Source organism: Anas platyrhynchos, chromosome 7 (genome assembly GCF_047663525.1).
Source record: "Anas platyrhynchos isolate ZD024472 breed Pekin duck chromosome 7, IASCAAS_PekinDuck_T2T, whole genome shotgun sequence".
NCBI classification, from domain to species: Eukaryota; Metazoa; Chordata; class Aves; order Anseriformes; family Anatidae; genus Anas; species Anas platyrhynchos.
In genome coordinates, this window is record NC_092593.1 from 42,623,802 (window position 1) to 42,651,225 (window position 27,424).

The 27,424-nt window shown below is 45.6% G+C and overlaps 1 protein-coding gene across 7 annotated transcripts; it reads left to right on the plus strand.

Annotated features, from left to right (window-relative positions):
* The first annotated feature begins 74 nt into the window (after positions 1–74).
* LOC140002984 (ubiquitin carboxyl-terminal hydrolase 42-like) lies at positions 75–23,049 on the plus strand. 7 transcript variants are annotated; one of them, XM_072041398.1, is made up of 21 exons: positions 75–526; positions 7,698–7,843; positions 7,925–8,725; positions 9,365–9,464; positions 11,066–11,303; positions 12,049–12,249; positions 12,844–12,954; positions 13,114–13,216; positions 13,421–13,488; positions 13,645–13,715; positions 14,248–14,330; positions 15,248–15,359; positions 15,737–15,877; positions 16,072–16,172; positions 16,636–16,777; positions 17,458–17,739; positions 18,539–18,627; positions 19,515–20,473; positions 21,168–21,478; positions 22,634–22,788; positions 22,870–23,049. In XM_072041398.1, the coding sequence occupies exons 5-19, from the start codon at positions 11,066–11,068 to the stop codon at positions 21,278–21,280; spliced, it is 2,814 nt and encodes a 937-aa protein (XP_071897499.1). In that variant the 5' UTR covers positions 75–526; positions 7,698–7,843; positions 7,925–8,725; positions 9,365–9,464; the 3' UTR covers positions 21,281–21,478; positions 22,634–22,788; positions 22,870–23,049. The 7 variants fall into 7 exon arrangements, with proteins under 7 accessions (XP_071897499.1, XP_071897497.1, XP_071897495.1 ...); XM_072041396.1 differs by lacking the exons at positions 75–526; positions 7,698–7,843; positions 7,925–8,725 and having other exon boundaries at positions 8,733–9,481; positions 19,515–19,660; positions 19,742–20,473; XM_072041394.1 differs by lacking the exons at positions 75–526; positions 7,698–7,843; positions 7,925–8,725 and having other exon boundaries at positions 8,733–9,481; positions 19,515–20,607.
* The last annotated feature ends 4,375 nt before the right edge of the window (positions 23,050–27,424 follow it).

Below are 27,424 nucleotides of genomic sequence, written 5' to 3' on the forward strand. Positions count from 1 at the left end.
CGGCGGCGGAGGAGGAGGCAGGCGGCGGGGCTGAGAGGAGAGGGGGGCGAGGCGGCTGCGGGAGGCGACCCCAAGCGGCCACGGGAGACCCCCGGGGAGAAGGCGAGGCGCTCCCCCGGCCGGCCCTGAGGAGAGGGGCGGCTGCGAGCACCCCTTCCCCGGCTCTGTGAGGGGGGAACGGGGCGCGGTTGGGCTGTGACAGAGCCGGGGGTATGGGGGGCACACGGGCAGGGCGAGCAACTTCGCTTTCCGTGCCTTGAAACGGGACGGAGCCAGCCGAGACCGGGCTCCCCCCCCTCTCTATATACACACACGCGCTCGGTGTGGCGGTGGGAGGGGAGCGGGGCCATGTCCCCAGCCCTGCCGGGGGTTTTTGCGGTGCCGGGGGCCGCCCTGACGCCCGGCTGTCCCCCAGGTGCTGCGCGGCGCTGGAGATCGGCAGCCGGCGGGGCGAGGCGAGGCGCCTAATGGAGGCGGCGGCGGGGCGCTGAGGGAGCGGAGAGGCTGCGGCTGTCAGCGCTGCCCGGTAGGTGCTGGGGCTCCCCGTCAGGCTTGACGGAGGAGTTTGGCTTCGTTGAAGGGTGAGTCAAGGCTGAGGTGGCGGTCCCAGCCGGGACAGGCGCCCCAGAGAGCGCCTTGGGGCTGTCAAAGTGCACGGCGATCCGTGCAAAGGGGGCTTTGTTGTGGAAGGCCTGAGGTGAACACGAGCAGCCCGCTGGAGGGGGAAAGGAGAGGGGAGTTTGGAAAGCTGCGCTGCTGGTGTTAAGCAGCAGCCTGTGCTGCGTTGGTGTTTGCTCAGAGGGGTTTCACGCACGAGGAGCTGGTGGGTGCTCTGAGGAACCTGGTCCAGCTGTGGAGAACAACCTGTATGAGGCAAACCCCAGGACCCAAATGCCATAGGCTGTAAGTCCAAACCTCCCCGAACAAGCAGACATTAAGTAGAAAACCCATTTGTTACCGTCTTGAAACATTGCCTGCAAGGCAGCCTCTGCCAGTTACGCTGTTAATTGGGTTCCCCGGAGCTCGTTAGAAGGAGGTGCCATTTTTTCTAAACGAGGTGACTGCTAACTTCAGGCTGGCAGTCCTACTAGCTTTCCTCAGCCAAAAAGCCCTCTGCATTTCCGTAAAGCACCTGTGCACTGTGCTTGTTTAACAAAGACAAGTTTGAGACGTAACACTTGGAGGTAGGGCACGCATTCTCTTTGTGAGGCTTTCCTACTCCTTGAATGCTTCTTGTGGCTCTCCTGGGCTCTCTCTTCTCTTGCCAAGCCCTCGATGACCTGTGCCTGCTTCAGCTGCATCCAGCGCTCCGTTTGCTAGCCGTAATTGTCGTCATTTATCTCTGCTGGTTATTACTGGGAAAACCGATGTTTATCGCTGCGTGTCCATGCGTCCCTGGAGCCTGTTAGAGCTGGCTTTTGAACGGTTCTGCCTTTTGTAAATTTCTCTACGCTGAAGAATTTCTGTCAAGTGATGGACTTTGTGCTGTTGTTAGGATTCCTTTTGTTCCTAATGTACCAAAAAGGCTGTTTCCTTGGGTCTTTTGCTTCCCTTAGCAGTTTGTGGTGTTTCACTTAGGCTTATTACTATCCTTGCGCTGTTTTCTCCCCAGTCACTTACAAAGCCTGAGGGACAGGATTAATTTTTTTTTTAATCTAGTTACCATTAATATAAATGATCTTTTTGTTTGGATGTGACTTCTGAATTCATAACAGTCTTACTTCAAAGATCTACGACTGGTTTTGAAGTCTGATGCTTTCTTCAAGTTTGAGTTGAGAATTTCTTCCGTCTTTATGGAACTAACTTCTAAAGCAGCAAGTCAGTGTAAACTGTTTTTCTAGTTCTGCTTGCAGGTAATAAATATAACCGAGGCATACTCGCTTGTGGCTGAGCTCTGGCCAATCTCTATTTCTATGGTCAGTTTTGCTTTGTGTCTCAAGGCTGAAGTCTAGCTGAGAATTCCCCTGTGCCAGATGCAGTATTTTTGTATATTATGAAATTAGCCTCTCTAATTCTGAGAAATCCTGAGCCTGTTGCAAAATTGACAGAACGAGCTCTTTGGGGTCTGTTTAATAGAAGTCCTACGTGATAAGTTTTGGGGTGATGAGGGGAGGGGACATTCTGACCACATTTGGCGCAGTGCAGGAGGGCCTGGACGCGCTGTTCCCTTCTGTGAACTCACGGTCGGTATTCCCTCTCCGTCCTGTGCCAGAGACGTGAGGTCACTGATCCATAAATGCCCGAGATGGTTTGCCTCGGAGTTGCCGGTGACTTGTAAACAAGTGATGCAATTTTCAGGATAGCACGGTTTCCCCTCCTCCCTTTGTTTCCTCGCTGTTTCCCAGTCAGGTACCAGTATCAGTGTTCAAGTCCGGCTGTCGGTTGTATCACCTTTGCCGAGTGTGTGCTCACAGGAATCCAGTTTTGTGGTGTTATTAATTAACTTTCTGACACTGTCACATCAGGCACTAAAGGTGCTTCCTCCTGCAGTCTACACAAGGGATGTGATGACTCAAGTTTTCAACATCTTTATTGTCATTGGTAGTATTAATTCTGATGTTCATCTTTTATTGCAGTCCATCATGTTAGTTTGGTTTGGTTTCGGTTTGGTTTGTGGTTTCGTTGTTGGTTTTTGGGGTGGCTCAGGGCCTCCTGAAATACTCCAACCACTCTGCTGCATAAATAGTTGTTTCTTTTTCTGTGGAGATGGGAGCCACCAAAAATGCCTCCTTTCCTTATCCTGTAGCAGCCAGATGGCATTTCGTAACGCTGCGCCGTGCCTCCCTTTGGCTGATGGTTCATTTCCAGTTCTCTTGCCTTTCTGAGAGCTGGAAGGAACCACACCAGGACCACTCACCTCTTTTCGTGTACCCTTCAGAGTGCAGTGAGCTGCAAGGTGTTGCATAAAGCAGCATCTCTGCTTCCAGGGGATCCTTTCTACCCAGCTCTGGAAGTCAGCCCAAAGGGAGCACACGGCTGCTGACGTGGGAGAACGTGAAGGGAAAAACAGGCAAGAACTCTGACCACGTTGCTACTAGCTCTTAGAAGACCTTGGAGATGGATCATGGAGAGCTTAACGATGCAAACATGCTTTGAAAGTTTGACTTCTGCTTGCACCTAACAGGTCCAGAAGAGCTCACTTCCAAAAAAACCAACAGGCTTCCAGTTGTGTTTGGAGCCGTTCCAGAAAGCCACTTGGTGTTGCAGGTTCTCGTTGGGTGCCTTGGCCTTCTTGACCCACAGCTTGAAGCCGCTGCTGGAGCCAGCCTTGGAGCCAGCAGGGAGCTCCTGAACTTTGTCATGGTTATGGCAAAGGCAGCAGGTGTTCAGCGCCCTGAATCTGGAGAGCATCTCTCAAGCCACATATAGTTTGTGAGACCAGAAAGAGCTGCCGGCTTATAATGAGTGCTGTGACTTAGGCGCACGGTTTGTAGAGGTTTTAAGGCGTAGTGCATGAGTGCCAGGCTCCTGTTTGGTCACTGGGACAAAACCAGATCTGGGAATGTTGGATGTCCTAAAAAGAGTACAGGGGAGACAACCGGGGAGGAGATGTGGCTCTTGTTGGCCTTGTTTAGCCCCCAGCCCCTCTACACCCCACAAACCTTAGTTACAGCTGTGGGCTTCTGCAGAACGTCACAATGCCTAGTAAATCTTCGGGATATACTTTAAAAGCAGGAAAATACTGTGTTGGTTTCTTTTTTTTTTGTATACATAGGGCAGCTGCCAGCAGCAGCACCTGCTGGAGTCGAGGGTGCTGAGCAAGGCAGGGTCGTGTCCCGAGCAGCAGTCACAAGGGGAGCTGAGCGGAGCCCGCCTGAAAACTCGGGGGGTTTCTGCTTCTTAGCAAGCCGAAACACAGCTCCCCGTCCCCAGTACTCCTCGCTGTGAGGATGAGGACTGAGGAAGGCTCACCCTGCCTGCAGCTTCTTCAGTTCTTCGTGCGGGGAACTCTTGGAGGAGCTGGTGCCTCTGGAAAGAAAGCACCTGTTGGTACTGTGGGCATCCGAGCGTGATGCTAACCCACGCAGCGCTGCCCCTTGCATCTGACAAATGTTTTACAACTTCAACTTCTTTGCAGGTTCTACTTAAATTTGGTGGAGGAGGCTGTGGCTGAGCAGAGAACTAATTTGTTATTTCACTAACTGGAATAATTTACAATGGAAAGAAGCTTTTTTTAGTTAAAAGTTGTGTTTCTGATTACAGCTTCCGGTATTTTACCTCGCAGTCCACAAACACTCTTTTTAAACTTGATTCCTGACAAGTCGCTTTTCTCAATTCTCGCGTTCTTGGACTCCACCAGGGGAAAAGGAAGGCCCTGCTAATATTGCTTGGCTGTTTCCTTCCGGAGGAAGGAGGGGAGAGTTTAGAAAAAGAGGAACGAAGTAAAGTGAATTTACTCTTTGCACACGTGCTGAAAGAATAGGCAGGTGTTCTTGGGAATATCTCATTTAAATCTCTGTGTATGTGTTTCGAGAGGATGCGTCCTCACTTAGAGGAGCCAACATCCCATTGCTGGACCTAATCCTGATGGGGCTGGCATCTGAGGGTTATGCGGGCTGCTCCCGGCAGGGCTCTTCCCACGCGGGGAGGCCGAGGGAGTCGGTCGAGCACTGCTCCGCTGCCTGGAAAGATTCAGTCATTTCCACCCAAAGCGAGGAAATAAAAAGCTCGGTCAGCCATTTCATCTGGAGATACCCCGCCCTCCTCCAACAAATACGAAAAAGGGAAAATGTAGGCTTGGGCCCTCACATATCCCAGCAGTTTGCACCCATTCGGGCGATGCGATTGGGGTCGGGGCAGGCAAAATAGAAGTTACCTTTATTTTTTTTTTAATTTCGGCAGAGGAAGTTATAAGGTTGATGTTGCCCCTTTGATATTTGATTTAACCCACTGACTGCCTGGGAAGGAAGGAGTCTGTTTAGTTTACCTTTGTCCTAGATTCAGTTTTAATATCTCATGTTTAAATGGGGGGGGATCTTTATTCTTAATGATTCATGCCGCTTCAAAGCACAGTGGTTTCTACTTGTGTGCTGCCTTTCCCACTGGGGGATGCAAACACAAGAACAATCATTTCAGACTCCTCCTTCAGTTTCCAAGAGAACCTTAGCTGCTCAGGGATAGCTCTGAATTTTAAAAGCATTTTTTTCTTTCAAATTATGTATTGATTGCACATAAAATAGAAGCACCGTAATATACATTTTCAAACAAATGCACGGGGGTGCTTGGTTGCTTTTAATGCTCCTCCTTTATTTTTATTTTATTTTTTTTCCTCCAGCAGAAAACAAAAAGTGGATTCTGTTCCCATAAGCCGCTCTTGCAAAATCCGCACAAACATTTATTAGTCTAGACACAGAATATTCTCAGCCGGCCTCAGCCTGACGATGGCAAAAAGAAATAAAAATAATAATAATAAAAAAAAAAAAGAAAAGGCAAGCTAATATTGTACTTGGCTGTGAAAAGGGAAGGGGGGAATCATGCCCCAGGCTAGTGAAGCTGTAACATTTTGCTGGGGCTGCCTGCAACAACAGATGCATCTCGTTCCCCTGGGCTTCCAGTCCTGCCTATTCTCTTCTGCTGAACTTGGCCGCTCGCAAACATTCCCTGTGAGTACCACACCCCGGGCTTCTCCTGGACGCTTTTGATTTGATTGAATGATGGCCCCAGGCATGCTCCTCTTCACCAGGCCTGCTCTTGTGCCCCAGAAATCATGTAGCGAATTCATTGATTGGAAAACGTGCAAAATAGGTGGGGTGACTGGTAGAAATCAAAAGGGTTTGAAATAGGTGATGTGACTGCAGCTTAAACCTGCAGGAAGGGAGCATCGACCCGAATGGTTTATCTGAATCTTCAGCTGCAACTTCTGTAAATACCAGCTCCTTCTCCTCATTTGCTACCATGGCAGTTTGCAGACTTTTGCTGAGTTAAAAGGACAAATCATAGTTGTGCGCGTTTGTTTGATCAGGCCTTTACCTCAGTGCTCACGTTCTCAGACTGCTGGGGTTTTATATTTTTGTCATTTTCTTAGAAAATGGCGAATGATGCATATCCCGGCTTCCAGATGATTAGTTCCTGTTGCTCCCAATTTGTGTCAGGCTGCGTTTGGTTGGAAATGAAAATGTAATTGCAAATTCCCCTAAACAGCACAACATGTCTGTGGTATTAATTAAAGCACTGTAAATACGTAGAATATCTGAGAATGCATTCCTTCAAGCGTGGCCGTGTTTTTTTAAACCTACAGAGGAGGCAAAATACGGTATTTAGGCTTAGTAGATGAAATGTATTGCTTCTGTGGTGGCAGATCCGTGTCTTGAGACTTTAAACCTGGTGTATCTCATGCTCAAGCCTTCAAAGGAGATGTTACATAGACAATAAAACGTCCTGCTTTTCGGGGAGGGCTCTCCTTAGGTCACTCAGAAAACGCCTTCAGTCTTCACTCACTGCAGCATTCACAAAGTGAATGCCTTCCTGTAAGGTTAGTCACCGATGGCCACTCATTCCATGCTTTCACTAAGAAAAACCTTCGCAGCTTTGAATCTGAATTTCCTGCCCCGCATTTAGGTGAACCCGGAGCGGCGTCAGGCATTGCTGGGCTCCTCGTCCGGCGGCGCTGGTGAAGTGAAAGATGCCAAAAGTGAAGTTTGACAGTGAGCTCGGGGGCTTGTGCTGGCCCGGTGGCTCTCTCAGCCCCCGTGTCTGAGCAGCGGGAGCATCCGAGCAGCACAGGACGGAGCTCAGCAAGAGGCTGGGGTCAGGGCACTGCTGCAAATAGAAATGCTTTGCTGGCTGCAGAGGTTAACCAGGTACGCAGCGCTGTTTTACTACATGGTGGAGACCTACGGAGAGTGTTTCTGCCCTCCTTTTTAGCTGAAACATCCCCAGATTCTAAGGGGAAACGGAATAGAAGGGACTCGCGGAGTAATGTTCTAGTGAAACCCAGCCTTCCTAAAGAAGTCTGCCTGAATAATTCCTGTGAATAACAGACTGTGTTCAGCTATTTCCTAACATAGAAACGGTGCTGACTGCTTCTTCAGAGTAACATAAGTTAGTGATGCTACTGAAATAGTTGTGGTTCAGACGTAGATCTGATTTCTCCTAAGCACGCTGAATTCACAGCTGTTGATCCTCCAGAGGAGGCTTTGCAATTGAACACCTGGAGAATAGGTAAATTTCCCGCTGCTGTTCTCCTCTCCTCTCCTCTTGTTTTGTTTTGTTCTGTTTTCCTAGTAGCATAGGCTTTAGACTCTGAAGAAAAAGGCTGCTTTTTTTCATTTCCAACACTGGCTGTTCCTCCTGAGCCCCGCCTTCTATTTTTGCAGTCATAGGATATGTGAATGTAAATTTGTGGGAGAGAGGTAGAAAACTCTGTTTCAACTGGTGTCTTTTTCGGCTATGTTGGGAGACCAAATAGGGTGGTTTTGAATCTTCTGGCTCTTATTCAGAGCAGCAGCATGTGGAGGGAGACGGATGCGTTTGCTTTTTTAGTGCAATGGCTTCAGAAGCAAGAGGGGAAAAAACACTTTCTCTGGGAGCTGGAGAAGGTGTCCTAATCGCAGGAGAGGTTTCTACATGGCATATCTTTCTTTGCGAGTGTTCCTGTAGTCCGGAGGTTTTTGTTTGTTTGTTTGCCTTTGGAAGGTTTTACTGTTAATCTTCACGTCCTTCAGCAGAAGTGAGAAATGTGATTTTATTTTGTGCAGTGTCACGGACCCTCTGAAATCTACTGGGAATGATGAATACCTCGCAGAGTACCGATTTGATGACGGTGGAGACAAGGAGAAACCAAGAAGATCAAAAGAAAGTGACCTCATTTCAAAAGAAAACGTTTTGTACGGCAAAGAGCGTGGTGAGAAATTGCGGCAAACTTCCTCTCTCAAGTGTGACACTGAATGTAGCTCTAAAAAGCTTTCCTCCTCATCTATTGCAGAGAGATGCCAAGGTAGAAAGGACAAGACGAAAAACACTGAGAAAGAGCATTACCAAAGCAAGAGGGAACATGCTCCTAGTGAAGAGAAGGAGAGTCAAAAAGCAGGTCCTTCCAGCGGCCAGGTTCAAAAGGCGTCACGCTGGAGCTCCGAGTTCGGCGGCGTTCCGAGGCCGTTGTGGCGGTTGTGGAGACGGCCCTGGCTGAGGTGGCTGCTGCTGTCGCTGCTGTCCCCTCTGTCCCCGCTGTTGCCGCTGTTCCCGGACCTTGGAGACCCCCGGCGGCTCCCTGTGACAGGCCCTGTGGCCCCGGGGAGCTGCCCGCCGCCTCGTCGGCCAGCCCGGCAGCAATCCTGCCAGCACAGAATAGCTCACTGCGTTTCAGGGTAAAGTGACGATTAATTTCTATTTCCTGGCCTGGGTGCTGCTTCCTTCTTTAAGGAAGCTTCAAGGTTAAAGGTTAAGCTCAGTTATGTCAGGGCCCAAGTCTGTTTCGTGAAGGGGCTCTTGTACGAAAGCTTAAGCTGGGATTGACTCTCCGCTAAGCGGAGGCCAAACGTGTACCTACTGAGAAGCAGGTCCTAAGTGATAACGTTTTCTAAAGAGACTGCTAAACACATCTGAACAGTGCTGCTGCAAAACTCTGAATGGGGGGATAGCAACTGTCTTAACTGATCTGGAATCTTGAGTTTACTTTTCAGTGGACAAGAGGTGTGTCTCTCAAGGCAAACAAAGAGAGGAGTAACACCCGATACTCATGTCAACATAAATTTATGCTCAGAGCGTAGGTGTAGGAACAGCATCGGTATGTATATGGAACATTGGGAGAGGAAGCTCTGTCGGTATTTACAGTTTTTCTACTACCTTGTCAGAGAGACGTTATCTCCACATTAGAAATGGATGTATTTTGAAAAAGTGGTGGTGGATCGGATTTCTTCTTTCTAGTGTTAATATTTGCTCTTGAATCGTACTTAATACCTGGTAACGCCTCAATCAGTTGTCAAAAATAAACTTAAAAATGTGTAAGGCTTATCTCATTGGTCAGTATAAAGATCAAGGCCTTTCCTTTTCCTTTTCCTTTTCCTTTTTTTCCTTTTCCTTTTCCTTTTCCTTTTCCTTTTCCTTTTCCTTTTCCTTTTCCTTTTCCTTTTCCTTTTCCTTTTCCTTTTCCTTTTCCTTTTCCTTTTCCTTTTCCTTTTCCTTTTCCTTTTCCTTTTCCTTTTCCTTTTCCTTTTCCTTTTCCTTTTCCTTTTCCTTTTCCTTTTCCTTTTCCTTTTCCTTTTCCTTTTCCTTTTCCTTTTCCTTTTCCTTTTCCTTTTCCTTTCTTCTTCCCCAGTATTGTTTTTCTGTTCTCCTTCTCACTGCAGTCTTGATTTTGTTTCTTGTCCCTTAAATGTGTTTTCAATGTGTTGCTGAAACATTTTCTCTTTCAATCCGAAAAAAGGAGCTGTCACTGGTGAAGATCGGAGCTTATCTGAAAATCCCTGAGCCCAGGAGCTGTCACCTTAGTCTTCCAATCGGACAAGGACGACTTCATTTCTCGTGTAAATGCATTTTTCAGGTTTGCGTATTGTTTTTTCAGGAACGGGAAGTGTGTATAGAATGGATTTAAAATCAATCTTAAATGTAAAATGTCAAGGGAAAAAAGTTCTAGTTACAACCTCTGCACACAATTTGCCAGCTGTGGGACTAGGAGTTTTCTTATTTACTGTGTTTTGTTTAACGTGTGTGAAGTTTAATGGATAGCAATCAAGGCGTGCTAGAAATCTGAAAGCACTTTATGCTTTGTTCTCTCAGTAATTTTGGTATAACAAACTAGCTTATGTTTTAAACCCTCCATTAGGTTAGTGGTTTCCCTACAGGTAACAAGTCCCTGTGTGCTACAGTAAGACAGTAACAAAACATGAAGTATAGAAGTTCATCCTGTCATTATTCAGCTTCTGCCTACGGACACACAATTATGCTTATTTAAAGCGGTATCACCTTGAAACCTAATCAGCATTTTAAAAAGGACTTTGTAGCAGTTATTGGCTTTTGTCCTGGAGGGCTGAGGTTTGTTTTGTTTTGTTTTACATTCAGCATTTCCGTTTCTAGCTTACATTCCCCTGTTGTTTTGCATGAGGAAAACGTGCAACTTTAGAAAGCAGAACGGAAAGAGCTGCTTTTTAGTCTAACGTTTCAGTTTTTTGTAGGAGTTTTAAATGTGGTAGGAGTAAAACACCAGAAGTACTGCTGCCAAAGTTCTATTCAAACTCGTATTTCTTGGAGAAGCAGAAGAAGCCCAGGGAGAAATAAATTTGCAAACGTGCTCTTCATGCTCTCCTTTCCCAAGATTTCTCTGAGATATAGCCCATCCTCTGTGGGTTTTGAGGTATATGGTTCCCAGGAGTGAGAAGGAGGGCCAAACATCTCTCTTCTTGGATCTCAACATGCCAGGGCTTTAGTGTACTGCCACTTACGGCTCCGCTTTTTCACCTGGAAAAAGCGACCACATGATGTAGACTGAGGAGCTCTCACAAATTAACTTGCTATCACAAAGTGACGCCCAGAAAAGGTGTATTTAAAAGCTAGGCTCATTATAGAATAACAACAACCCCCTCATGATTGGTGCAGTAGACAGTGAGGTAGAGGGCGATCCCTGGAAAGACAGAAGAAAAGGAGCAGTGAGTTCTGGGTACCTTTGTGCACACGAAACAGAAAAACGCAGGCAGTGAAGTAATAGTGTTCCGTTACTAACGCCAGCAATAGATAATTGCAACAATTATCTATTAGATCATAGGTAATAATTAACAGATAATTGTGCAACTCTGGAAATCAATAAATAACTGATTCCCCTCAGAGAATGTCTTCTACATTTTTATATTAAAAAGACTCCAGAGTTGTAATGGATTAAAATCCTACGGAAGTGAAAGAAATGGCATCAGCCACTAGTTCTGCAGAAGCTAAAAGTAATACCGATAGAGTTTAGATGGAAATTTTCACTTTGTGTGTTTAGTTTGGGGATTCTTTTTAAATCATTCATACCAGCGATTTAGTTCTTAAGGCTGTTTCTTTGAGATTAAGTGACAGGACTTCTGCTACTCTTTTCTTCTTGGAATGCTTCTTGATATTCTTACGTCAACCAGAACTTCTGTCTCTGTCGCAGATGTCAACAATGACCGTAGTTAAGAAGCCCAAATCTTCAAAGTCTAAAAAGCCCTCTTCAAGGCGGTCTGGCAAATCCAAGAAACCAAGTACTAAAATACTGATGTCACGCACCGCAAACTGGGGCCAGATACCGCCTGCAGAAGATTCAAGCCAAGTCTCTGTGGCCCAAGGACGTGGAGGTGCTTTTTACTGTAGATCATCTGAAAAATCTAAGGCTTTTGCCCCAAGAGATCTAAGTAAGTGTGAGCTTTATCCTGACTCCATTTTCTTCAAAGCAAAAGTAGAAAATGCAGTTCTTACTTGTTGCACTGATAGAGAAGGGGACTAGTGTGAACAAAGACTTCAAAAGCAAATCCCCTGAGGCAGCTGAAGTGACTGATGTTACAGAAATTAATTTTGATATATTTACAGTCAACAGAGAAATCTGGGGAGCTTTGTGTAATGCACAGATTCATCCATGTCTTTTCCGTTTTGCAAAGAAAAGTGTTTGACTGTTGCTATTCACAGCTTCCATTTTTCACACGTTTTTTGAATGATAACATTGCTCAGGAAAAGATCTGGTATCTGTAGGGGTACCGTCATTCCTAGTTACTAGTTTTTACCTTTTTTCCGTATAATTTCAAGTCTAAGCTTGTGGTTTAAGTTATAATAAGGAAAAAAACAGTAGTTGAGTTAATCAGGTTAAAGATTATAGATGGAGAGGAACTTGGCATTAGGTACTACAAACAGAATGGCAGTTAGCCTTGCCTTAGAAAAATTAAAATGGTTGACGAAAGTTGTTTGTTTGTTTTTTTTTTTTCCCCAAAACATTGTGTTGACCAGCCAATTTGAATTTGGCGGTATTAAAGCTGTCTGCAATAAGTTTTTCTGGCTGCGATTGTAGCTAGCTCCTCTAGGTGCTCCTGCAGAATAGTATTTTTTTAAATACCTTTCTTAGAAACAAACAAACAAAATCTCTTTTTAAATTTAACTTTCTTGCAGTCGTTAATGATGGAATTGCTCCACCACAGAGCATTCTTTTTCCACCTGAGAAGATTTGTATGGATTGGCGAGAAACACAAAGTGTTGGAGTTGGCCTGTACAATCTTGGCAACACATGTTTTCTTAATGCTACTCTACAGTGTTTGACCTACACACCCCCACTTGCCAATTACATGCTTTCTCTCGAGCACGGCCAGTCATGTGAGTACTTTCTAACAGTATTTCGAATCTGTTGGACAGCTGTGAAGGTGAAAGAACAGCAGTGATTCTGAGACAAACTTATTTGCCCGATTTTACCTGTAGAAGCTGGCTTTGAGCACTGTATTAGCAGTGGGCTCCGAATAGCATATGGAGTGCAATTAATGCACTATGTTTGTTTAATGAATTTATTTATGTATTTATTTATTTATGTATTTATTAAAGGATCATTTATTGCTTCGTGGGAATAATGAAGTGCATTGGACAGTAATGCATTTAGTAGTAATTTTAGAGAGTAATACATTTTTCAGCCTGTGGAGTTCACATTCCTGTCAGCCTTTACAAATGTGACTTTGCAGTAGTCTTTTAGATTTCTCATCACAAAATGCATTTGAATACAGGCTTAGTGGATATTTTTATTCTGTAAAGTTGTGTGAAATGAAATGTTACAAGACTGTTGGGACATTGGCATCTTGGGAGAATAGAATGTAGCAAGGAGAGTGGATATCGTATCTATAGTTTAAATTTTACTTAGATGTTTGTTTGTAGTTATGGATATTTTGCTGGACTGGGATGCTTTCTTCTTTCACTCTTCAGGTCGTGAACAAGATTTTTGCATGATGTGCACAATGGAGACTCACATTAACCAGGCCCTGCGTTGCACTGTTGATGCCATCGAGCCTACGCATGTTATCAGTAATCTCAGTCGTAAGTGGCTTCAGATGTGTTTCTTTTCGATAGCTTGTAATCTTCAAATACTTATTTGATGTGTATAAGTGGTTTTAACACTAGAAAGAAGAGAGATTTTAGAAATACAAGAATGATTTCATTTTTAAATGAGGTGAATACTATCATCTTCTTCTTTAGGAATAGGACAACATTTCCGTTTTGGCAGTCAAGAAGACGCACACGAGTTCTTGCGCTATACTGTTGATGCTATGCAGGAAGCGTGCTTGAATGGAAGCACCGAGTAAGCATAAACAAGTTCACTTTCATACATTCTCTAGCACCTTCTAGTCCTTTATTTACTATCAAAAATGATCTCTAGCACCTTTTAGTGCCTTATTTACAATCAGCAACGAAAGTCTACATCATCCTTAGTTTTCATAAAACTCTTTGAAGAGTTAACTGTGCGCCTTAAATCTTCTGAGGTCTGATTCTAATTTATTTCCAGATTGGACAGATCTTCTCAAGCTACCACCATCATTCATCAAATATTTGGAGGATTTCTAAGATCGAGAGGTACTTTAAAAAATATTCCTGTCCTTAGAACTGATCTGTGTCTTTTGTCGGTAGTAAAGCAGTCTGTAGTTTGTCTAAAGTAGTATCTGTCAACAACTTGAATTTGGACAGTTAGTCTCCTTCACATAAGGTTAAGCATTTATATTTTGCTTCCAGTGAAGTGCTTGAATTGCAAAGCAGTTTCGGATACGTATGAGGCATTTCTTGATATCGCTTTGGATATAAAGGTAAGATGTTTTCTAAATATAATTCATGATGTTTAAGTACATGCCTAACTTTCTAAATTAAACTTGTTTACCTTAAAAAACCAAACCACATATAATGTTAAAACGTAAGAGCTTGGTGGTGCTAAGGAAGTGGATTGGACTTTGTCCGTCTGTGGAACCCATGTAAATAGTCTCCACATTTGCATTGGGTTTAAGGGGAAAGAATTCTCTTTCTGCAAAAATTATAATGCTGTCATACTTCTCTGTTGTTCTACCCCAATGTACATCTAATTGTTAGACTGATGAATTTGTCCCCAGTATTGATGACAAAGCACACTATAGATGCTGTCTAGGCTACTGGAAAAGTATTTGTTCCGAAGTCAAATGACTTCCAGGTGAGGTCAATGCTGAGCATGCTCTTTCTGCCTCCTTCTTCACAGTGCTCATAGTAGATCGCTTGAGTATGTTAGTAAGATTCTCTTATAAACCACTAGTACGTCTCTGGAATTTTGAATTTACGGTGACTTTACGCTCTTCTTTCTCGCTCCTCTAGGCGGTTTCATCTGTTACCAGAGCTCTGGAACTCTTTGTGAAACCTGAAGAGCTGGGTGGAGAGAATTGCTATAAATGTAGCGAGTAAGATTTTGACGAATTAGGTCTTAATCCTAGATGTCAGTTTTATATGTTGCATGACTCTGTTGGACTACCTCTAAACTTTGGATCTACTTACGAGTTTTGTGGAAGTTTATAAAACACTTGGATTTTTGTTTCTTTGGAGGGGGGAAGTCTTGTTCAGAGGCATTCCCTATGGGTTTGCAATTCTCTGGCTCGTATTTTGCCATCAGAATTCAAAAAGAGATACTTTTGTTCTTTCTATTTATTAGCTCTCGACAGTACTTTTCTTGATGTAAACTGCCCAGTTTCCGTTGTTCTCTGGGCTAGCGGCTAATTTTCACTGCTTACGCTGTAGGTCCTACCTTGGAGCGGGCAATGTATCAAACTGAACTATTGTGTTTCAAAGGATGGCAGACAGTTTCAGTGTCTTTCCAGACAAGCTCAGTACATGAAGACTTCCTACTGTTAAATGTCTCCCTCCTGTAGAATGACCACGTGCTTCTGTTGTATTTTTGATGTTGATAGACGACCCATGTTGGAGATTATTTGCAATTTCTAGTCCTGGGGACCAAGGCCTTCTTGTTCCACTTTCATTATTTGTATTTCCCTTGAAAGCTGAAAGAATGTATTCAGGATTGGAGTTCAAATAGCCACTTTTGTAGACCAAGAAATGGTACCTTGCCATCCAACCTGGTAATACCCTTTCGTGAGAGATTCCTGTTCCCGCTATGCCCGGGGTTTTGGGAGAATTTACCTTCTTCACTGTATTAACAAACCTGACACGCAGTGCATGGGTTTATGAAAAGAAAAAAGACCAACCTATTATGCAAGTAAATGTCATTCAAATAGCATAGGCATGCGTGAGACATTAAAACGAGTTTGTTTTGGGGGCGAAAAAAGAAGATGCCTTCAAACACTTATCTCTGCTTGTTTTTAAGGTGTAAAAAGATGGTTCCTGCATCCAAGAGATTTACCATACACCGTTCTTCCAAGGTTCTCACAATATCACTGAAAAGATTTGCAGATTTCACAGGTGGAAAGATCAACAAGGTATATTTACCACTGTAATGCAACTATATCATCGTGTAATGGGACATCCCCCAAAGCTGAAAGTTGTTAATATTTTCAGACAATAATTGTAGACTAACGACTATGGCTTATTCTTTCTCTTACTATCAATAAAGTTCCCGCTTGACAAGAAGCATATGCTTTCCTCTGAGAAGGCTGATTCATCAGGAAACAGTTCTCTGCAACTTCTAGTCTTCAACATTGTTTATGGGAAGACTTATTTGTAGTGAATCAAGAAATATCTTCTAGAAATATATTCTAGAAATAAATTCTAGTCTGTGTTTTTTGGAAGTGTTTTTCTCTGACTAGTCCACGAAGTACTCTGGGATAATTTTTCTATCTTCTTGGTCTCTCTTTAGGAGGTGAAATACCCGGAGTATTTGGACCTGAGAGCCTACATGTCACAGTCAATGGGAGAACCAGTGCTCTATGCCTTATACGCGGTGCTGGTACATCACGGTGTCAGCTGTCACTCAGGACACTATATATGCTATGTAAAGGTAGAAGTCAACAGCATTTCTAACAGGGTAAAGGTTGTGCTGGCAAACCAATGAAAGCGTGACTAGCAGCTACTGTTTCTAGGGAAAAAGATTTCATTATATTTTTATTTGACACGTGTGTATTTTGTTCCTATCCGTGATTTCATTTGGAACACGTGCAATTCACCTAAAGAAATGGTTGTCTTTATTTGCAGGCTGGTAATGGACTTTGGTATCAGATGAATGATGCTAAAGTAGTCCGTACTGACATTAAGAGAGTTCTTGGTCAGCAAGCTTACATACTTTTTTATATCAGGTAATAACAAATCTTAACATGTGTTCAGAAGAGATTTACTTTCTTGTTATTGATATTTTTCTGTTTTGCAAGTGTTTTTCTTGCTATCCCAGGGAAAGATTATTATTTGTCTAATTCAGTTCTGTCTAACCTGAAATTCTCTGTGTCATTTATTATCTTTTGTTGCTTGGCCTGAAACTGCAGCACTTGTGTAAATTGCTATCTATGTGTTACCTGTAGCTGGCTAATTTAGAGAAGGAGAGAAATGAAGGTCATCTGTGGTGTAAGAATGAATTATTGCTCTGAAAGTGATAGTCTTAGTAGGAAGACTGTTCTCTCCTTTTCAGTTTGTAGTCTTGGCGAAGCCTTCTGTAGAGAAGGCTTCCATATCGTATGAACTGTTCCTCTAAAATTATAGGATGGGATTTAATCCAAGAGTAGGCTGAAAGAAAAACTAAACTCCGATCACTGCTCTTTTCTGAAGGCGCTATGATTTGACACTTGGAGAACGTGCATTTTACTTGCCAGCACCATCTTATCCCTGTTCATTCCCTCCTGGTCAGCAGGGGGCTAATAGTAAGCAGGCTGGATTTATGGGACCACGACTTCTTTCTCATATGATTAAGGTAATTCAGGGAAGTGGGAGGGCAGGTAACGGCACCAAACTGCTAGTGGGTTTGGGGTTTGGTGTGGGGTTTTTAGTTTGGTTTTCGGCATCTTAGTTTTGTTTTCCTTCCCATGCTGCAGCTTTCTCCACAGCCCTCATGCTACAGCCAGAGTCATTCAAACAGTGGTTACTGCTAAATTGTGCAGCCATGCGACTCCATTACTTAATACCTCCAAGACAGCTTTCTAAAGCACAGAGAGCTACGCTCTTTGACAATTTAAGCAGAGTGTACTAATCCTCGAATCATTTAAAAGAGGACTTGTTTTTCCTATCGTTGTCACTTTAGCTAAGACAGGGAAAACTAATTGTCTTATTCCTGAGCACCAGAACAATTACTTCAGGCTTTTCAGGGTATGTTTAAAGGGGAAAATAAATATATTTGGGAATAGCAGCAGGTAATGTTAAGTTGTTTGGCTGGTTTTCAAAGATGATGTTAATTTGATTCCAATCGGCTGTAAACCAAAAGCAGGAATTGAATACGCTTATTGGACTTGCATTTATCTTTAAAGGGCAGTGTGTTTTTCTTTGTAGGTGTTAAGACCATTTGTAGAAATACTCAGTAGGAGAGTTGTGTGTTTCAAAATGTTAAATGCAGTGTTTGCGTTAATCCATCTTGCCATTTCTTCTTTTTAAATACAGAATTCAAGCCGTTTAAATGGAAATGGATCCATAAAAGAGGACGCAAAGACCACTGGTGTCACCCTAAAAAGGCCATCTTCAGCACCACCAATGGCCTGTGTTCAAAACCAGACAATTACCAGGCCTTCAATTACTGATCCGTCAAGAAAACAGAAGATCACCACCAGTATTCACAATAAATTGCCTGCTCGTCGGACTGTGTTACAGCCTGACTGTCTTAGCAGTGCTGCGGAGGATGAAGATCTCTACCAGGCTGTTCCTTCATCCACAATTACAAATTCGGTAATGCAAATGAAGCAAATGCAAACAAGCAAAAAAGTTTCTGATGAGATTTTTGTGGAGCCAACAGTGAATGAAAATCCTAAACTCAGCTCTGATAACACAGTCCCTTACGGTGCAGAATCTTCAGGAAAATCTGAGGAGGAGTCAAAGGGCTTATTTAAAAGGAATTGCAATGCAATGTCCTCTAATGGAATTTTGGTTGGAAAGGTAGTCCGTACATTGCAGCATTCCAGTTCTTCCTGTCAGAATGCTGACGAAGGAAGATCCCAGCATGAGCTGCCAAAAACCAATTCACTAAATGGTGCTATTAGGTTAGTTAATGAATCTAAAGAAAACGCACTGAAACTTGATGATTCCACTTGCCGAGTTGAACCTGTTAAACCTTCTGAGATGTTCTTTTCCAAAACAAACGGATTGCTTGAAACATAGATTCGCTCCATCGAGAATTTCTCACCTATGATGTATTCGGGAGTGTTTAGTGTGTTCCTAATTCAGGTGAAATACTGAGAAAACACAGCACAAATGTGATTGTAAGACTTTGTGGTATTATCCCATTAGAATTTGCAGACCTGAGCTTACATTAGAACTTGCCAACTTAAGCTCAGCTGAGATAAAAATTCCTAAGTTTCATAAAGTAGATTTTGGGAGGTGAGTTGGGGTTATCTTTGAAGTGTAGATAATGCATACAACTCAAAACGGTCTTGCTTACCATTTAATGGAGAAATTCTGACAAGACTGGTCCTCAGTACTACTACAAATAGTATTTTTTTGTCTGCTGACTTGTGCGTTTTGATTGCAGATGCCTGGAGCTATGCCTTCAGTCAATCGAGAAGTCATCACGGAGTCCCTCACAGCCAGCCAGCTGAACAGCTTGTCAGAGGAAACGAGGTAAAATGAGCACAGTCTGATTAAGACAAGACCTTTTGGAAGTTCGTTACGGTTTTATCTGTCTACTAATAGTATTTAATGGAAGGATTGAAATTAGTACAATTCCATACTGTATGTCCAGCGTTACGAACAGAACTAATGATCAGCACTGAGCATATCACTCTGATGCAGGTTGGTGCCTCAAGGAGAACTCGTGTTCCTTCATAGAATGTTTTTCCATTTTTCTCCACTGTCTAGAGAAACATTGGCTGTTCCCTGCTCGCCCCTATGCCTTTTTTCTCAGAGCAGCAGGTATAAGGAGACGGATGTGTTTGCTTTTTTAGTGCAATGGCTTCAGAAGCAAGAGGGGAAAAAGCACTTTCTCTGGGAGCTGGAGAAGGTGTCCTAATCGCAGGAGAGGTTTCTAAATGGCATATCTTTGCGAGGGCTTAAGACTCTGAAGAAAGAGGCTGCTTTTTTTCATTTCCAACACTGGCTGTTCTTCCTGAGCCCCGCCTTCTATTTTTGCAGTCACAGGATATGTGAATGTAAATTTGTGGGAGAGAGGTAGAAAACTCTGTTTCAACTGGTGTTTTTTTTGGCTATGTGGGGAGACCAAATCGAGTGGTTTTGAACCTTCTGGCTCTTATTCAGAGCAGCAGCATGTGGAGGGAGACAGATGTATTTGCTTTTTTAGTGCAATGGCTTCAGAAGCACGAGGGGAAAAAACACTTTCTCTGGGAGCTGGAGAAGGTGTCCTAATCGCAGGAGAGGTTTCTAAATGGCATATCTTTGCAAGTGTTCCTGTAGTCCGGAGGTTTTTGTTTGTTTGTTTGCCTTTGGAAGGTTTTACTGTTAATCTTCACGTCCTTCAGCAGAAGTGAGAAATGTGATTTTATTTTGTGCAGTGTCGCGGACCCTCCGAAATCTACTGGGAATGATGAATACCTCGCAGAGTACCGATTTGATGACGGTGGAGACAAGGAGAAACCAAGAAGATCAAAAGAACGTGACCTCATTTCAAAAGAAAACGTTTTGTACGGCAAAGAGCGTGGTGAGAAATTGCGGCAAACTTCCTCTCTCAAGTGTGACACTGAATGTAGCTCTAAAAAGCTTTCCTCCTCATCTATTGCAGAGAGATGCCAAGGTAGAAAGGACAAGACTAAAAACACTGAGAAAGAGCATTACCAAAGCAAGAGGGAACATGCTCCTAGTGAAGAGAAGGAGAGTCAAAAAGCAGGTCCTTCCAGCAAGAGGAGGTGTTCTCAGAGCGTGGAAGTTGTTGAGCAAAAGCGTCACAAGCAGGAGCACTGGGAGGGAAGCAGGTGCAGATCTTTCCCTGGTGAAAGATACAGCCCTGAGAATGGCAGAAGAGCAGTCAAATATTCAAAGTCCAGATCTGGCAGCGGAGGAAGATCAGAACAAGGTAGCAATAGATATTACCGATCCAAAGGGGAAAGAAGTTGGAGCAGAGAAAGATACTATCGAGATGAAGCACGGAGATGGGAAAGATGTAGCTATTCCAATGATTACTATTCACCTCATGCGACAGGAGACAGTAGAGAGAGAAAGTTCGCTCACGGCGATGCAGCCTTTGACAAATGGACTGCAACTTACTACGGCAGGTCACATAAGCATTATCATTACAAAAGTGGATGGCCTCACGGTTCCCTCTTGAGAGATGAAGATGTACGTCGCTTTAGCACACCCCGAGCAGACTTGCATCGTTGCTCGGTATCTCAGCAACATTCTGGAAGACATTCTCGTGAAAGACATGCGCTTCCACCTGTGTCAGCTCATTTGGAGAACTGTCGCCAGAAAAATGAAACAGAAGGAAACAGAAAAAGAAAATGTACCCGTGCAGAAGGTAGTGAAAGTGAAATAGAAAGGAAAGACAGAAAGATAGAAAAGGAGCTTTTAGGTGGTGAAAAAAATGCAAAAATATCACAGGTTCTAGAAGAAAAAGAAGTCTAAGGATAAACATGGAGAGAAGGATTCCAAGTAAGCAAGGATTCCAGCATACTCCGCATTTTTTATCCTAATTCTTTTCTGGGTGCTTCTCATGTATTCCTTTTTTTTTTTCTCCTTTTTTTTTTCTCCTTTTTTTTTCTTCTCTATTTTCTTCTTCTTTTTTTTTTTTTTTTTTTTTTGTTCTGGTAGTTTCTAAGTTACTTAGATAGCATCAGCTGGCTGGGGATCATGTTGTTAGGTTGATCGGTGAAGATAGGAAAGCTATTGCTGAATTGTGTCAGAGCACTAGCTTTGGACCACATAGTTGGAAACACATCCGTACACCATTCTGGATTAGGTTAAAAGTTTTTTTCTGCTTGCACGTATTCCAGAGCTAGCCATTGTTAATGATCTGTGTACAAACCAGGACCTATGGTCCTTCAATCTGAGGGCTTAAGTTTGCTACATCTAAAGTAAGTTGCGTGTGCACAAAGCACCACAAAATAGCTGACATGCTGCAAATCATCACCTGTGGTAAAATAAATAAAGTTTCATATAGGCAACAAGTGCCACATCTTTTTTTCTCTTTTAAACTTGCATGTTTCTTTCAGACTTCACGATTTGTGTTTCTGTGCGCTCCACTTTGACAGTGCCAAACGCAAGCGTAAAAAAAGAAGAAAAAGGAGAAGAAAAAGAAGAAAAAAGAGAAACACCAGGAAAGTGAAGGGCTCCTTGGAACACTTAGATCCTCGTTTCCAGAAGATAACGCGGGAGAAGAAGGAAGAATCCCATCCTCCAGATGGCTCTTCATGTGAGCAATGCACAAGTGAGAGCAGTAAACAACCTTACAAGGAAGGGAAGCCTTCCAGTGCAGGCGAAAGCAAAAAATACAGCTCCGTCTCATCCAACGAGTGTATTAAAGGTAAGCGGCCGCAGTGTGTCTGAGGAATTCCTTTTCTATTAATGTAGAGATTATTTCAAACAGTCTTGAAGTGCTTGATGACTTAAGAGTCTGCTGAATATTAAAAAAAAAAAAAAAGTTGATGGACTTTTTCTTTCCGTTTTTAAATGACCACTAGGAAAGAAGGCCTGAAATAAAGAGGTGAAAGGCAAATAGTTTTCATTTGGTGTGATGATTAAGTGGCAAACAAGAGGAAGAGTTGCAGGATCCCTTCTTAAATTCAGTCCAGCCAAGTAGGAAAAGTAAACGTGGACAGCTGTATCTTGGCAAAGAAGATAGTAGGGAGCAAGGAGGTTTAGCAGTCAAGATGGAAGGTGATGCCATGAGGCTTACAGGCTAGTAATGTTCTAGTGAAACCCAGCCTTCCTAAAGAAGCCTGCCTGAATAATTCCTGTGAATAACAGACTGTGTTCAGCTATTTCCTAACATAGAAACGGTGCTGACTGCTTCTTCAGAGTAACATAAGTTAGTGATGCTACTGAAATAGTTGTGGTTCAGACGTAGATCTGATTTCTCCTAAGCACGCTGAATTCACAGCTGTTGATCCTCCAGAGGAGGCTTTGCAATTGAACACCTGGAGAATAGGTAAATTTCCCGCTGTTGTTCTCCTCTCCTCTTGTTTTGTTTTGTTCTGTTTTCCTAGTAGCATAGGCTTAAGACTCTGAAGAAAGAGGCTGCTTTTTTTCATTTCCAACACTGGCTGTTCTTCCTGAGCCCCGCCTTCTATTTTTGCAGTCACAGGATATGTGAATGTAAATTCTTGGGAGAGAGGTAGAAAACTCTGTTTCAACTGGTGTCTTTTTCGGCTATGTTGGGAGACCAAATAGGGTGGTTTTGAATCTTCTGGCTCTTATTCAGAGCAGCAGCATGTGGAGGGAGACAGATGCGTTTGCTTTTTTAGTGCAATGGCTTCAGAAGCAAGAGGGGAAAAAACACTTTCTCTGGGAGCTGGAGAAGGTGTCCTAATCGCAGGAGAGGTTTCTACATGGCATATCTTTCTTTGCGAGTGTTCCTGTAGTCCGGAGGTTTTTGTTTGTTTGTTTGCCTTTGGAAGGTTTTACTGTTAATCTTCACGTCCTTCAGCAGAAGTGAGAAATGTGATTTTATTTTGTGCAGTGTCACGGACCCTCTGAAATCTACTGGGAATGATGAATACCTCGCAGAGTACCGATTTGATGACGGTGGAGACAAGGAGAAACCAAGAAGATCAAAAGAAAGTGACCTCATTTCAAAAGAAAACGTTTTGTACGGCAAAGAGTCTTCTGAGCCTGGTGAGAAATTGCGGCAAACTTCCTCTCTCAAGTGTGACACTGAATGTAGCTCTAAAAAGCTTTCCTCCTCATCTATTGCAGAGAGATGCCAAGGTAGAAAGGACAAGACTAAAAACACTGAGAAAGAGCATTACCAAAGCAAGAGGGAACATGCTCCTAGTGAAGAGAAGGAGAGTCAAAAAGCAGGTCCTTCCAGCAAGAGAAGGATCAACTTGAATACAAAGAATACAAACTTGAGCTCCTGATGGGCTTCATGCTGAACTCTGTGCTGTTCTTGTCCTACTCTTGGTCTGTCCATAGATACTATGGTTTAAATCCAAATAGAATCATGCGATGAGGAAGATGTATCTGCAACAAATTCAACATCTAAAATCAAAGTTTACATTTTCCGTGATTTTCTTCCTGAGCAGAAGTTTGGAGTAGTCATAGAATCATAGAATCATAGAATATCCTGAGTTGGAAGGGACCCTTAAGGATCATCAAGTCCAACTCTTGACACCGCACAGGTCTACCCAAAAGTTCAGCCCATGTGACTAAGTGCACAGTCCAATCTCTTCTTAAATTCAGACAGGCTCGGTGCAGTGACCACTTCCCTGGGGAGCCCGTTCCAGTGTGCAACCACCCTCTCTGTGAAGAACCCCCTCCTTATGTCAAGCCTAAATTTCCCCTGCCTCAGCTTAACCCCGTTCCCGTGGGTCCTGTCGCTGGTGTTAATGGAGAAAAGGTCTCCTGCTTCTCGACACCCCCTTACGAGTATAAAATATATAAATATTGTTTAATTAATAATATTAAATACTTATAATTTTATAATAATGAAACAATGCCATACTGTACAACACAGTCAATAAAGTGGATTTAATTAAATAAATAATAAAACCCAGGAAATTAAATAAAATTTAAAAATGTAAATTTAATACAAATAAAACCCATTTTTCCCATCCCAATGAGTTCCTATCCCCATCATCACTTCCCATCCCACTGATCATTTCCTATCCCAATAACCTCCCAGTTCTGATCCCAAGGCTGAATTCCCAACTCCCACCCAGCCATCCATCCAGCCATGCACCCATTTTCTGCCGTCCGTGCTGGCCATGCCCACATCCATGCCCGGCCTGAGCATGGGCAGCGGAAGCGGGCTGCATGAAATAACTGAACATGAAATTATGAAATAACATGAAATAATAAATAAGGTAACTTAATTGTTGCTGTTGTTAACATTGCTTCATGACAACAGATGCAAACATGGATCTTGAGTTGAGGGCAAAGGTGACCTTGGATCTGAAGCACACAGGCGTTCGCTAATGTCCCCCCATCCGGAGTGAATCCACAACGACTCGGAAGGAAAACTAAAGTCCAAAGCAGTGCACTGGGATAAAGAGAGTTTAATAGGGTAGAAAAGGAATAAAAACAAACAAAATTAGAAATGAGAATATTGATAATTTATAATGTATAAAATATGTAAATATTGTTTAATTAATAATAGTAAATACTTATCATTTTCTAATAATGAAACAATGCCATACTGTACAACACAGTCAATAAAGTGGATTTAATGAAATAAATAATACAACCAGTAAATTAAATAAAATTTAAAAATGTAAATTTAATAAAAATAAAACTCAGTAAATTAAATAAAATTTAAAAATGTAAATTTAATAAAAATAAAACTCAGTAATTTAAATAAAATTTAAAAATGTAAATTTAATACAAATAAAACCCAGTAAATTAAATAAAATTTAAAAATGTAAATTTAATACAAATAAAACCCATTTTTCCCGTGCCAATGAGTTCCTATCCCCATCATCACTTCCCATCCCACTGATCATTTCCTATCCCAACAACGTCCCAGTTCTGATCCCCTCGGTGTCCCAGTGCAAGAAGAGCTGCAGGCAGAGGCCTTGCTGAGTGAGCACCTAAGGAGAGGAATGTAATCCAGAAGGCAGCAAAGAAGAGCAATGCCCCGAAAGAAGAGCTAAGTCTTGTCTCTCAGCCCTTTGGTGTCCCAAGCAGCAGTTGCCATGGGCAAGCTTTCCCAGCCCAGCTGCTGCCAGCATCCCCCCAGCTTGCCATTGCCACCTTCCTGGGTGAGGCGCGCGCGCATTTGCCATTGGCATTTGCCGTTGCCCATCCCTGAGAGTGGCAAGCAGTGCGTAGGTCCAGCACGAGAGAGGGGAGAGGGCAAGCGAGAGGGGCAAGGGCTGAGGAGCGTGGCTGAAGCTGGAGCAGGTGCCTGCAGAGGTCTCTGTGCCTGCCTGCGTGCTGAGCGGGCCTGGGTGCTGCGGGGGCCGTCGAGGAGAAGCCCGAGGTCGGTCACGGGTAGCCGTAAGAGTAGGCTCTGGCGTGGTCCTTCTGCCGCTGCTCGAAGAATTGCCCGGGGCCGATCTTCATGTGGTGGGCCGCCCGCTGCCGCTCCTCCTGGGCCAGCTTCTTGAGGCGCTCCCGCTCGGGACGCTGCTGCGGCGTGATGGGCACCGACGACTCCTGCTCCTCCAGCGGTGTGGGCGCTGCGTCGCCGCCCGCCCAGGGCCCCACGCAGGGCACGTAGTCCCCGCGGGGCTGCGCCGGACGCTGCAGCGTGCGCGGCTGCGTGGGCAGAGCCGTGGGCAGTCCCCTCCAGAGCGGGGGGCTCTGGAGGGGACTGCGAGGGGGACTGGGCAGGGCTCTCCTGAGGGCTGGGAGAAGTTGAGGCCTCTTGAGGGGAGCCAAGGGAGGCTGGGGCAGGGTTCTCTTGTGGGCAGGGATGAATTCCTGCTGGGGGGGCCTTTTGGGGAGAGGCTTGGGCATGGGTCTCCTGCGGGCAGGGTCGGGGGGGCTCTGGAGGGGACTCAGGTGAGGCTTGGGCAGGGCTCTCCTGAGGGCACTGAGGAAGTCAGGGTCGGGGGGGCTCTGGACGGGAGCCTGGGGAGGCTGGGGCAGGGGTCTCTTGCGGGCAGGGAGGCAGTCAGGGACAGGGCGCCTCTTGAGGGGAGCCAAGGGAGGCTGGGGCAGGGTTCTCCTGCAGGCAGGGATGAATTCCTGCAGGGGGGACCTTTTGGGCAGGGCTCTCCTGAGCTGGGGCCGGGCTGCAGGCTTGAGGGGGGAGCTGAGTGGCGGCACAGCAGCTGCAGGGGGCTGCAGCGCCCGCCCAGCCTGCACCTTGTCGGGGTGCAGCCCAGGGCTTGAGGGGACCTCACCCAGCGCTCTGGTGGCTGCCAGTCCCTGTGTGCTGGGCTCCTCGATGTCCTCGCAGAGGTCGGGCAGCTGCGAGAGGAAGTGCTTGAGGACAGGACTGCTGGGGACAGCGGCGAAGGCGTCCTGGGGCTCCACGGCATCCAGGCAGCTGAGCAGCTCCTCCAAGCCGGAGCTGTCCAGGTCGGCCGGGAGCTGGTCCTGCAGGTGCTGCAGCTGCTGGCTGTCCCCTGCCAGCTGGGGAAAGGCCTCGGCGAAGGCATCGGGGCCCAGCTCCAGCAGCTCCAGGGGCTCCTCAGGTACCTCTGCAAGTGTCGCCGCTGAGGAAAAAGCAAGCCAATGCGATCCCCCAAGCATCCCCCGCTGCCAGCTTTGCCATGGCTCCTGGGTGTGGGGCGCCCAGCGGCCGGCTGGGCCAGCCCCAAACTCACCGTCGGGCGTCGCCGTCTGGGTGCTGGCAGTCGCTGGAGCCTGGGCAGGCTCGGGGGGAGTGGGGCCGGGCAGCGGGGGCCCCTGGTCCTCGCTGAGCCCCACGGCATGCAAGCAGGGCTCCGGCAGCTGCCCCCGGCTGCTGCTGAGGGTGCGGGGCGCGGGGAGCGCCTGCCCCCGCAGCGGAGGCCCCGTCATGAGGAGTGGTGGGGGGCCGGGGTAGGCAGGGGCCTGCAGCAGGCAGGTGCCTGCGGGGTGCAGGAGCTCCCCATGGAGCACGGCCCTGGGCCCCAAGCAGAGGGGAGCACCATCCTGGGGCACCAGCGTCCCCGTCCACATCAGCAGGGGCTGGGAGACACTGGGGGCACCCACAGGAGCGCTGTGGGGGAGCTGCCCCACAGCAGGGAGCTGCCCCACGGCGGCGGCGGGGAGCTGCCCAAGCTGCAGGTGGTGCCCCTGGGCTGGGAGGTGCCCCCCAGGTGGCAGCTGCACCCTGGCGGGGAGCTGCAGCACCTGCCCCTGGACCCCCGGCACCACGTGCCAGACGGTGGCCTGGGGCAGTGCGGAGGGGAGGGTGGGTACCTGGGGGGGCTGCAAGGGCAGCGCCATCGCTCCGGGGAGGGAGGGAAGCAGCCAGGCAGCCACCGTTGGCGGCACGGCTGCGACGACGAAGGGGGAGTTTTGCGTCTGCGGAAGCCGCGGAAGCCGTCTGGGGAAACCCTCTGTGGGAAAAAGGGCGCTGGGCTGAGCTCTGGGGCGCTGGGCTCGCCAGCAGGGCCGCAGCCCTGGGAGGAGCAGGAGCCGGCTCCTGGACCTGCCATGGTGGCTGGAGAGTGGGGCGGTTGCTTGGGGAACGCGGGCAACGGGGGTTCCGTCCCAACGGCTGACCAGCCCCTCGCCGACATCTTGGGGAGGACTGCAGGCTTTGGAGCCAAGCAGGCTGCCCAGCGCAAGACTTGGCCATCCCCAGCAGGCTTTCCCTCCCACGCAGCACTTGCCATGCCCAGGACGCTTCCACACCACCACTTGCCCGGCCCAA

Excerpts from the sequence above, each read along its gene's own strand:
- LOC140002984 (XM_072041392.1), top strand. The coding sequence starts at position 9,314 with ATGTGTTTTCAATGTGTTGCTGAAACATTTTCTCTTTCAATCCGAAAA. Across the intron at positions 12,955-13,113 it reads TGTTATCAGTAATCTCAGTC|GAATAGGACAACATTTCCGT; the intron begins GTAAGTGGCTTC and ends CTTCTTCTTTAG. Across the intron at positions 16,778-17,457 it reads TTCTTTCTCATATGATTAAG|AATTCAAGCCGTTTAAATGG; the intron begins GTAATTCAGGGA and ends TTTTAAATACAG.